The 12,695-nt window shown below is 40.8% G+C and overlaps 1 protein-coding gene across 7 annotated transcripts in view; it reads right to left on the reverse strand.

The window, feature by feature from the left end:
* The window catches only part of HP1BP3 (heterochromatin protein 1 binding protein 3), a 47,880-nt gene that overhangs the window by 13,330 nt on the left and 21,855 nt on the right, over positions 1–12,695 (reverse strand). For all 7 annotated transcript variants that reach the window (XR_004028443.1, XR_004028444.1, XM_030805552.1 and 4 more), the window contains one exon: positions 4,074–4,164. Coding sequence is in view for 5 of the 7 variants with exons in the window: in XM_030805552.1 (XP_030661412.1) it covers positions 4,074–4,164 (91 nt within the window). In the remaining 2 variants the exon portion in view is untranslated. The remainder of the gene's footprint in view (positions 1–4,073; positions 4,165–12,695) is intronic.

Genomic DNA, 12,695 nt, shown 5'->3' on the forward strand with positions numbered 1-12,695 from the left:
ATTTTTTGTATTTTTACTAGAGATTGGGTTTCACCATGTTAGCCAGGATGGTCTGGATCTCCTGACCTCGTGATTCGCCCACCTTGGCCTCCCAAAGTGCTGGGATTACAGGGGTGAGCCACCGCGCCTGGCCTGGAATACTTTTTTTACTTGAAGAAATAACTGACAGCTAACCTATCACTATTCAGACTTGGTTATGAGGTAGACAGTATCTTGAAAATGAACTAAAAGAGCCAGTCATGTCAAAAAATAATAGTATTCGTTGCCAATCATAAAATTCAACCTTTCAAGAGAAAATTTAAGTTCTGAAAAACTTGTGTCCATCACTGTGAGTCCGTTATCTTCCCAATACTTAAATACTGTTCTTATAAGATCAATGGCCAATACCACTGATTATAATTTTTGTTATCGTATATAATAAAATGCCAACATTTGGAAAATCTATGTAACTCTGTGCCACTATTTTTCAAATGACCAATGTATCGTGCAACAAAATTATGAAGGATTAAAATATCTATTCAAAATTCAATGAATTTTAAGGTAACATAGTCCAAGAAATTCACTGATTATGGTTTCAGGTTTCACATGGCAACTAAACTTTAAAGAATTTACCACAAAACAAATAATGTTAACAGACCATATGAACAAAGGACACAAACCACACAATCATCTCAATAGACACTGAAAAACCACTTGACAAATCCAATAGCCATTCATGATAAAAACTCCCAGGAAACTAGCAGTATAGAAGGGAACTTGCTCAACCTGACAATAGGTATCTATGAAAAACCTACAGCTAACTTGTGAAGGACTGAATGCTTTCTCTCCAGGATGTGGAACAAGGCGAAGATGTCTGCTGTTACCACTTCTATTCAACACTGTAATGGAGGTTAATCTAGAGAAATCAGGCAATCAGAAGAAGTAAAAGACATCCAGACTAGAAACGAAGAAGTAAAATGCTCTTTATTTGCAGATAACGGATCCTATATATAGAAAACTGTAAGGAATTCACAAAGAAACTACTACAACTGGTGAGTTCAGCAAGGGTGAAGGATACAAGAGCAATGGACAAATCAATTGTATTTCTACAGGTTAGCATTAACAACCTGAAAACGAAAATTAGAAAACACTTCCACCATTCATGACAGCATGGAAAAAGAATAAAATACTAGGCAATAAATTTAACAAAAAAAATTCAAGACTTGTACACTGAAAACTACAAAAGACTGCTGAGAGAAATTAAATAAAGAGACCTCTGTGTCATGGATTGGAAAACTCAACATTGTAAAGACAGTGAGTCTCCCCAAATTGATCTAAAGGTTCAAGGCAATTCCTACCAAAACTCCAGCTGTTTTTTTTGTTTGTTTTTTTTTGTTTTTTTTTGTTTTCACAGAAATGGACAATTTGTATGGAACTGTACGGGACCCGGCATAGTCAAAACATTCCTGAAAAAGTTACAGGGCTTATAATTCCAAATTTCAAAATTCACTATGAAGCTACAGTCAATAAGACAGTGCAGTATTGGCATGTAGGATACACATACAGAACAACAAAAGAGAACTCAGAATCCAGAAAAAAACCCTTATATTTATGGTCAATTGATTTTCGTAAGATGCTACAGCAATTCAATAGGGAAGGGACAGTCTTTTCAATAAAAGGTGCTGGCATAATCAGATACCCACATGCAAAAAGATAAATCATACCCTTACCTCTCACTATAAACAAAACAATATAGATCACAGACCTAAATGTAAGAGCCAAAATTATAAAACTCTAAAACGTACAAGTAAATTTTCATTACCTTTAATTAGGCAATGTTTCTTAGATAACCATAAAACTGAAAAAGCAATTTTTAAAAATGATAAATAGGACTTCATCAAAAAGTAAACACTTCAAAAGACACTACTGAGAAAGTCACAGAATGGGGAAAAAATCTGATGAGACTTTATATTTAGAGTAATGAATTCTTGTTAACGAACAACCAACCCCATTTTAAAAATGGGCAAAAGATTTGAATACACATTTCACTACAGACAATAAACAAATGGCCTTAAGCACAAGAGATGTTCAACATCAGTAATTGTTAGGGAAATGCCAATCAAAACTACAGTGAGATACCCTATATCCACTAGTATGGCTATAATAAAAAAGAGTAACAAATGTTGAGGAGGAGATGGAGAAACTTGAGCCCTGGTCAGGTGTGGTGGATCACACCTGTAATTCCAACACTTTGGGAAGCTGAGGCAGGCAGACTACTTCACTGAACCCAGGAGTTCAAGAGCAGCCTGGGCAACATGGTGAAACCCCATTTCTACAAAAAATACAAAAATTAATCAGGCATGGTGGTGGTGCGCGCCTATAATCCCAGCTACTAGGGAAGCTAAGATGGGAGGATTACTTGAGCCAGGGAGGTAGAGGTTGCAGTGAGCGGAGATCACACCACTGCACTCTAGCCTGGGTGACAGAGTGAGACCCTATCTCAAAACAAAACAAAACAACTTGAACCCTTATAAACACTGCCAGTTTCTTAGAACATAAATTTACCGTATGGCCCAGCAAGTCCTAAAAACATATCCACACACAGACTTGAACATAAATGTTCACAGGCAATATTATTCATAATTAGCTGAAAAGTAGAAAGAATCCAAATGTCCATCATCATCTCATGAAAGGATAAACAAAATGTGACATCCATAGAATGAAATGCTATTGGACAATAAAAAAGAATGAAAGTACCGGTACATGCTGCAACGTGGATAAAATTCGAAAACATCATGCCAAAAGCAGCCAGACACAAAAGATCACATAGTACATGATTCTAGATTCTATCCACATGAAATGTGAACAAAATGCAAATCTGCAGAGAGAGGGAATAGACTAGAGGTTGCCTGAGGCTGCTGGTGGAATAGAGAGTGACTGCAAATGGCTACAAGGGATCTTTTTTGGGTGACAGAAATGTTTGAAAATTGGACTGTGATAGTTGTACAACTCTATAAAGTTACTGAAAATCACTGAATTATAAACTGTAATTATATAAATTAAATTGTATATGGTATGCAAATCAACCTCAATAAAGCTGTTAAAAAAATAACCATTTGTTGAGTTTTGGTGTAGTAGCAAAGAATAATTTCAACAACTATCTGAAAGTTATCTTAAAATATTCCATCCTTTTCTAATTGTATTTCTGTGTAAGGTTAGATTTTCTTCAAATAAGTAACCCAAAATAAACTGGAACAGATACTAGCTGTCTTCTGTTATGCTAGATGTAAAGATGTTTGCAAAAATGTAAACAGTGCCTGACGACTTCTCATTAAAAAAAAAAAAAAAATTGGGGAAGACGGATTATAGGCTCACGCCTATAATCCCAGCACTTTGGGAGGCTGACGCTGGAGGATCTCTTGAACCTGGGAGATAGAGGCTACAGTGAGCTGTGATTGTGCCACTGCACTCCAGCCCGGGAAACAGAGCGAAACATTGTCTCAAAAAAAAGGCTGGTGGCAGGGGGAGGACAGCTATTTTTCACTAAAAAATATGTCATTTATGTTAATATGTAATGGGTTTTCTACTAGTATTTTAAAGTAAATCAATAAATATTTAAATTTTTCCTCAGTGTTAATTTCTTTGTTTTTGTTTGTTTTTTTGAGATGGAATCTTGCTCTGTCACCTAGGGTAGAGCACAGTGGTGCGATCTCGGCTCAATGCAACCTCCACCTCCCGCGTTCAAGTGATTCTCCTGCCTCAGCCTCCCAAGTAGCTGGGACTACAGGCATGTGCCCCCACGCCCAGCTCATTTTTGTATTTTTAGTGGAGACGACAGGGTTTCACCAGGCTGGTCTCGAACTCCCAGCTGCAGGTGATCCACCTGCCTCAGCCTCCCAAAGTGCTGGGATTACAAGTGTGAGCCACCGCACCCAAATCTCAGTGTTAATTTCTAAGACAGTAAATGTTGACAGATATAACCCACATAAACAAAAGTTCTTTTAGGTCCTCAATAAATTTTTACAGTATAAGGAGGTCCTGAAACCAAAAACTTTAAGAAGCACTTCTCCACAACCAGGCCTCTGATCTCTAACCTGGAATGTCCCCGAAGCACCTTTGCCAGTTATCTGTTCTAATTGGCCTCTCTCTACTGCTCTCTGCAGAGCGTTCTTCAACAGCTGAGGCCTGCAAAGAAAAACAAAAAAAATAGTGATAAATACATTAATGAAAGAAAAATGTAAAGAAATAGATACAGGTTTATTCCCAGATCTAAAGTTCTGATTACTATTATTATTATTATTTTTTGAGATGGAGTTTTGCTCTTGTCGCCCAGGCTGGAGTGCAATGGCATGATATTGGCTCACTGCAACCTCGGCTTCGCGGGTTCAAGCAATTCTCCTGGCTCAGCCTCCCGAGTAGCTTGGATAACAGGCATGTGCCACCACACACGGCTAATTTTGCATTTTTAGTAGAGATGGGATTTCTCCATGTTGGTCGGGCTGGTCTCGAACTCCCGACCTCAAGTGATCTGCCTGACTTGGCCTCCCAAAGTGCTGGGATTACAGGCATGAGCCACTGCACCCAGCCTCTGATTATTATTACATGTATTAGTTTGTTAAAATGAAAAAAAGTAGTAACAAATTGCTGGCATCCTTAACAAGAGGTACTCTTTTCTTTCAAGTAAAGAAGCTAAGTCATTATCTATACATACAGAATCTCATACCATATAGAACCAATTTCTAAATTGCCAAGGCACTCCAAAAACCCACCCACCACTGGTTGCCACTGGACCACAACCGTGATCAAACTGAGTAATCAAGCAAAGGATGGTTATCTTAAAAGTCTCATTCAACTCTGGAATTCTCTGAGGCTAACTGTGAACATTGGCCTGTTACAAACGCATAGATGAAATTAAGAAAATCAAGAGAACACTTGAAATAACTAAGAGTTGAAAATTAAGAATCTAAGAGTTCTCCAAATAAATTAGTAGGTTTAGAGAAAAGCACAGGGTATGAAACTGCATCTTGGGCTACGCCCACTTTTTGATATAAATAGAGAAAAGCCAAAAACGGAGTGAGTTACATCTCACATGAGGATTTTTTTTTTTTTGGATACAGGGTCTCACTCTGTTGCCCGGGATGTAGTGCAGTGGCAAATCATGGCTAGCTGCAGCCTCGATCTCCTGGGCTCACGCAATCCACCTGCCTCGGCCTCCCAAGTAGCTGGGACTAGTTGGGTGTATAGGTGTGTGCGACTATGCCTGGCTAAATTGTTTTTTGTTGTTGTTGTTTTGGTAGAGGGGGAGTCTATGCTTCCCAGGCTGGTCTTCAACTTCTGGCCTCGAGCAATCCTCTCACTAAGGCAGCCTGAAGTGCTGGGATTACAGGTAGGAGGCACCACGCCTGGCTGAAGATTAGACTTTAACATTTGACTTCTAACGCTGTAGGACAGACCTAGAAAATTTCCAATGACACCTTCTTCAAGGCCAACTCTGAGTCTCTATATACCCAACATGCCCAGTTCTTCTTCTAGGGTTGCAAAAAAAATCACTGTTATCAAATTAAGAAGGTGACTTGCATGTTATATAAAAAAACCAATGTCTTGGCTGGGGGCGGTGGCTCACGCTTGTAATCCCAACACTTTGGGAGGCCATGGCGGGTGAATCACGAGATCAGGAGTTCGAGACCAGCCTGGCCAACATAGTGAAACCGTAGCTCTACTAAAAATACAAAAAAATTAACGGGGCATGGTGTCAGGCAGCTGTAGTCCCAGCTACTCAGGAGGCTGAAGCAGGAGAATCATTTGAACCTGGGAGGCGGAGGCTGCAGTGAGTTGAGACCGTGCCATTGCAATCCAACCTGGGCAACGGAACAAGACTGTCTCAAAAAAAAGTAAAAATAAAAAGCAAAACAAACAAATGATGTCTTTAAATATTAGAATCCTATTTAGCATGCTGTAATGGTCATACTATGAGAAGTTGGAACTGAGACTAATAAGAATAACATTAGTTGAACATTTACTAGGTGCCAAGGACTAGCCTAAGAAGTGCTTAGCACATACTAAGAGACTTAAACCCTATGAATTAAACACTCCTTTTTTTTTTTTTTTTTTTTTTGAGACCGAGTCTCCCTCTGTCGCCCAGGCTGGAGTGCAGTGGTGAGATCTCGCGTCACTGCAACCTCCACCCCCTCAGGTTCAAGTGATTCTCCTGCCTCAGCCTCCCAAGTAGCTGGGACTACAGGTGCGTGCCACTACGCCCGGCTAATTTTTTGTACTTTTAGTAGAGACAGGGTTTCACCATGTTAGCGAGGATGGTCTTGATCTTCTGACCTCATGATCTGCCCACCTCAGCCTCCCACAGTGCTGGGATTACAGGTGTGAGCCACCACACCTGGTCCTTTTTTTTTTTTTTTTGACAGAGGATCTCACTGTGTCACTCTGGATGGAGTGCAGTGGTATGATCATGGCTCACTGCAGCCTCGATCTCCCAGGCTCAAGCAACCCTTCCGCCACCTCAGCCTCCCAAGTAGTTGGGACTATAGGCACATGCCAGTACACCAGCTAACTTTTGTTATTTTTTTTTTTTGTACAGAGCGGGGGTTCCACTATGTTGCCCAGCCTGGTCTCAAACTTGTAGGTTCAAGCAATCCTCCTGCTTCGGCCTCCCAAAGTGCTGGGATTACATGTGTGAACTGCAGCACCTGGCTGGGAGAGTTTTGGTTGGTCATTATCAACCAAATACAAAGTGTGGGCCATGTTAGGAAAAACAACTGTAAAATATCATTCTGGAGACAATTAGGGACATTTGAACATGGACTGGGTACTAGATAATACTAAGAAATTATTAATTTTGTTAAGAATAATTTAAATGGCCGGGCGAGGTGGCTCACACCTGTAATCCCAGCACTTTGGGAGGCCGAGGCGGGCAGATCACCTGAGGTCGAGAGTTCGACACCAGCTTGACCAACATGGAGAAACCCCATTTGTACTAAAAATACAAAATTAGCCAGGTGTGGTGGCGCACGCCTGTAATCCCAGCTACTTGGGAGGCTGATGAGGCAGGAGAATTGCTTGAACCCCGGAGGCGGAGGTTGCGGTGAGCCAAGATCGTGCCATTGCACTCCAGCCTGGGCAACAAGAGCAAAACTGTCTCCAAAAAAAAAAAAGAATGATGTTAAGTATGATGGTTAATGTTCTCTATACTTCTTTGTATATGCTTGAAAATTTCCAAAAGAAAACATTTAAGAAAGTATTAAGGGCTCTTTCTGTCATGTGAGGATACAATGAGAAGGCGGCAATCTGAAACCCTGAAGAGGCCCTCACAGAACCCAACCATGCTGGCACCCTGATCTCAGACTTCGAGTCTGCACAACTGTGAGAAATACATTTCTCTTGTTTATATGCCCAAGTAACAAGAATAATAAAAATAGTCACGGCAGGCCTTTGGTGATGACATCAGACTAAAAACTTAAGGAAGTAAAGGAAATGGCAAAGTGGCTTATGGGGAAAAAGACATTCAGGTAAAGGGAATGCAACACAAAGGCTCTGAGACCAGTGAGGGAGTGAAGAGAAGTAGTTTAGGCCAGAGATACAAGGGAGTGTAGTGCCTTGTGGGCCATTTTAAAGACTGATTTTTTTTTTTTTCCCGAGACAGAGTCTTGCTCTGTCGCCCAGGCTGGAGTAGTGGCGCAATCTCGGCTCACTGCAACCTCTGCCTTCTGGGTTCAAGCCATTCTCCTGCCTCAGCCTCCTGAGTAGCTGGGATTACAGGCATGTGCCACCATGCCTGGCTAATTTTTGTATGCTTAGTAGAGATGGGGTTTCACCATATTGGCCAGGAAGGTCTCGAACACTTCTTGACCTTGTGATCCACCCACCTCAGACTCCCAAAGTGCTGGGATTACAGACATGAGCCACCACACCCAGCCCTAAAGACTGATTTTTTAACTGTGAGGGGATTGGGAAGACAATGTTTGAGTAGAAAGGCAACATGACACTGGACACAGTGGCTCACACCCGTAATCCGAACACCTGGGTGGCCGAAGCAGGAGGATCACTTGAGGCCAGGAGTTAAAGACCAGTCTGGGCAACGTAGGGAGACTCTGTCTCTATAAACAATTTAAAAACTACTAGCTGTGTGTGGTGACACATTCCTGCAGTCCCAGCTACTTGTGAGGCCACAGTGGGAGGATCGTTTGAGCCTAGGAGTTCGAGGTTGCCATGAGCCACGATCTTGCCACTATACTCCAGTCTGGGCAACAGAGCAAGACCCCAGCTTGGAAAAAAAAAAAAAAAGTGACAGGCTGGGCACAGTGGCTCATGTCTGTAATCCTTTGGGAGGCCAAGGTGGGTGGATCACTGGAGGCCAGGAATTTGAGACCAGCCTGGCCATCATGGTGAAACTCCGTCTCTACTAAAAATACAAACATTACCCAGGTGTGGTGGCACAGCCTGTAATCCTAGCTACTTGGGAGGCTGAGACAGGAAAATCGCTTGAACCCAGGAGGTGGAGGTTGCAGTGAGCTGAGATCACGCCACTGCACTCCAGCCTGGGCAACAGAACAAGATTCCTTCTCAAATACATAAATAAATAAATAAATAAATAAATAAATAAATAAATAAATAAATAAATTTTAAAGCATGATAGAACTTACATTTTAAAAAAAGTCTCGCTCTCACTATGATGTTAAGAACATACTGAAAGGGAGCATGAAAAAAGCAGTTAGGAAGTTATTACTCTAATACAGGTGAGAGATGATGGTGGCCTGGAAGAGAATGGTAGTAGTGCAGGTGATGAGAAGTAGTCTGTTTACTGACATATTTTATTTATTTATTTATTTAGAGACGGAGCCTCACTGTGTCGCCCAGGGTGGAGTGCAGTGGTGTGATCTTGGCTCACTGCAGACTATGCCTCCCAGGTTTAAGTGATTCTCTTGCCTTGGCCTCCTGAGTAGCTGGAACTACAGGCGCGCACCACCATGCATGGCTAATTTTTTTGTATTTTTAGTAGAGATGGGGGTTTCACCATGTTGGCCAGGCTGCTCTCGAACTCCTGATCTCATGTGATCCACCTGCCTCCCAAAGTGCTGGGATTACAGGCATGAGCCACAGTATCCAGCCTGCTTACTGATATATTTTAAAGGCAGAGCAAAAATAATTGCTTATAGATTAGATAAAGGTGTCTGATAAAGAGAAGAGACCAGCACAAAGCCAGGGTTTTTGGTTTTAGTACGTGGAAAGATAATATTGTCATGAACTGAAATGAAGATAATGTGGGAAATGCAGGGATATTTGGGGGGAGTGGGAGCAGAGTGGGGATCAAGAGTTCAGTTTTCAACATTTAAATCAGACATCCAAGTGGTGATGTTGAACAGGCATCCGTATACACGAATCTGAAGTTAGAAGGGAGGTATGGGCTAGATTCATACATTTGTGAATTAATAGTTTATAGCTGGTATTTAAAGCATTGCAAGTGAAGGGAATCACCAAGTGAATATGGACATAAAAGATGAGAGGCCTAAGGTATAACCCTGAGGGCTCCTTTATTAAGAGGTAAAGCAGAAATCCTTAGGAGATTGAGAAAGGAAGGGTAAAAAGGTTACAGAAAAATCAGGAAGGTGTGGTGTCCTGGAAGGCAAGTGAAGAAAATGTTTCAAGCAGGTAGGAGTCATCAACTGTGTCAAATGCCATTGAGAGGGCAGCTGGTAAGGACGATGAATTGACCACTGAAATTTGCAACGTGGAGACTGACAGAAAATATTCAGTTAAAGTGGTGGGGATAAAGTCTGACTAAAGTGGAGAAAGTGGAAGGGGAGACATTGTAGATACCAAGTATAGACAACTTATACTTCGGTGAAACTGTATTTTTCTTCCTCTCTTATTTGGCCAAGCAAGAATGGCTGAATTTTCAAGTTAAGTGTGTATATGACAGGACTCCATTATAATCAAGAATTAGAGAAAATCAATATGGTTTCACATAAGAGAAAAAAAGTTTCAATGGAAAAAATTACCATTAAAAAGGCCATGAGAAAAGGTCTTCAGGTTCATTAGCACCTTTGGGTTCACAACCCATCCATTACCAGGTAAATTTTGTTTCGGCCTAAGGTCATGACAATATGTTTCAAAAGAAGTGGAGCAAAGGCACACTGGTAGCAACACGATACCTTATGTAAGTAGAGCAGAACTACAAGAAAAAAAAATGGAGGATATGGTCTCCACTCACCAAAAAGCAGAGAATAAAGGCTGTGAAAGGAAAATAAATCTTGGGATCCCCTAATCACGAACCCTAATCACGAATCCCCTAATCACAAGGAAAATCCTTGAGGACAAAGGACAGACAGAACTCCAAGTCATTCATCTGCTCACTGAGATAAATGCATATCTGATTGTCTCCTTTGAAAAAGCTAATCAGAAACTCAAAAAGAATGAAACTCTGTCTTTTATTTACCTATGACCTGGAAGCCCCCTCTCTGATTTGAGTTGTCCCACCTTTCCAGACCAAACCAACGTACACCTTACATATATTAATGTCTCACGTCTCCCTAAAATGTGTAAAACCAAGCTGTGCCCAGACCACCTTGGGCACAAGTTTTCAGGACCTCCTGAGGCTGTCACGGGCACAATCTTAACCTTGGCAAAATAAACTTTCTAAATTGACTGAGACCTGTCTCAGATATTTTGGGGTCACACAAAGGAGATAAAAGTGAAATGTGATCCCCAGTGTTGCAGGTGGGGCCTAATGGGAGGTGTTTGAGTTATAGGGATGGATCCCTCGTGAATGGCTTCGTGCCTTCCTGGCTGTAATGAGCGGGTTGTTTAAACAACTGGTTGTTTTAAGAGTGTGAGATCTGGTTAAGAGTGTGGCACCTTTCCCTCCTCTCTTGCTCCCTTTCTTGCCATGTGATACAATAGCTCCTCCTTCCACCATGACTGTAAGTTTCCTGAAGCCCTCACTAGAAGCAGATGCCTGCACTATGCTTCTTGTACAGCCTGCAGTACCATGAGCCAAATAAACTTTATTCTTTATTAAAGAATAGCGAAATATGTTTCCATCTATAAATGCATCGTACAACCCATTTTTGATCCACAATTGTGTCTGCCTGCTACCACTATACTCAGCATATAAGAAGCATGAAAATATCAGCACATTAATTTAGAACTTTCTACTTCTACAATTCCCTTTTCTTTTGCACTATTTCACTAGCTCTTTAATTTGGCACTCTGATGACCACTACTGATTTTCTGAAAATGTGGCTTCTGGACTGAAACCTCAGCACTTCTAATTGTATGCCTCAGTAATGCAAGTAAATACTGGTACTACACTGTATCAGGACAATGTGCATTCAATATGGTAGTCTTCTGTAAACAGAAATCTGGATTAAACATAATTTCTAGAAGTCATCTCACACAAACACTCTCAGAGTCTGTGAATTACAAATTTAAACAAATTGATATATCTGCATGAATCTACAACTGAGCAAATGTGACAATCTAAATGATCTGTCAAGACGCTAAGTGGCAAAATTTTACATATGAATTACTAACAGAATTCTATGCTGCATGTTTAAATGATGAAAACATTATGCTATTTCTATGTACAGGTGTTACTGAAGCCTGAATTCTCATGAAATATATATATGACGTATATGTATGTACGTATGTATGTATATATCTATCATATATCTATGTTTTTTGAGACGGAGTCTCACTCTGTCACCCAGGCTGGAGTGCTAGGATTACAGGCGTGAGCCACCGTGCCCAGCCTAAAAGTACACTTTAACCCAATACTAGACTCAAAAACTATACCCAGATGCAATTTTTCTTCCTGTTTTTGTAAATACTAACATTCTTCTCCCCAACACATATAATTTCACTTGTGTAAAGTATTTCTACAATCAAATGAAATGTCTTGTACTCATTTATATCGGAAATTGAAACAGTATTTTCTACACTTTTTTTTCTTACAACTCTGAAGCTTTTTATCCTTTTTTCAGACTTTACAAACATTTTCAAAATGAACTTTATTTATTACTTTCTGGTGCTGTACTTCATTCTTTAGTTATTAAAGGCTAAGAATAAATTAGGACCTTTAAAGTCTACACTCCTTTTTACTTTTATGGTTTTATTTTTTTTTTTTTTTGAGATGGAGTTTCGCTCTTGGTGCCCAGGCTGGAGTGCAATGGCGCAATCTCAGCTCACTGCAAACTCCACCTCCTGGGTTCAAGTGATTCTCCTGCCTCAGCCTCCTGAGTAGCTGGGACTGCACGTGCCCACCACCACACTCAGCCTAGTTTTTTTTTTTTTTTTTTCTTTTAAACCTGGTAGAGTAACTCTTTTAATGTTGTCAACTGTTAAGATATTTCATATATGAGAACACACACAGTTCAATATTAAATATCTTAACAGCTGACAACATTAAAAGAGTTACTCTACCAGGATCTTACAAAGAAACATAAGATTTGGGTTCAGAAAAAAAAAAAAAAACACACACACAAAAAACAAAACTAGGCCAGGCACGGTAACCGGTGCCTGTAATCCCAGCTACTCGGGAGGCTGTGGCAGGAGAATCACTTGAACCTGGGAGGTAGAGGCTGCAGTGAGCTGAGATTGCGCTACTGCACTCCAGCCTGGGCACCAAGAGCAAGACTTCATCTCAAAAACAAGGCTGGCCACAGTGGCTCACACCTGTAATTCTAGCACTTTGGGAGGCCAAGGCG

The sequence above is a fragment of the Nomascus leucogenys genome, chromosome 24 (genome assembly GCF_006542625.1).
Source record: "Nomascus leucogenys isolate Asia chromosome 24, Asia_NLE_v1, whole genome shotgun sequence".
In the NCBI taxonomy this organism is placed as follows: Eukaryota; Metazoa; Chordata; class Mammalia; order Primates; family Hylobatidae; genus Nomascus; species Nomascus leucogenys.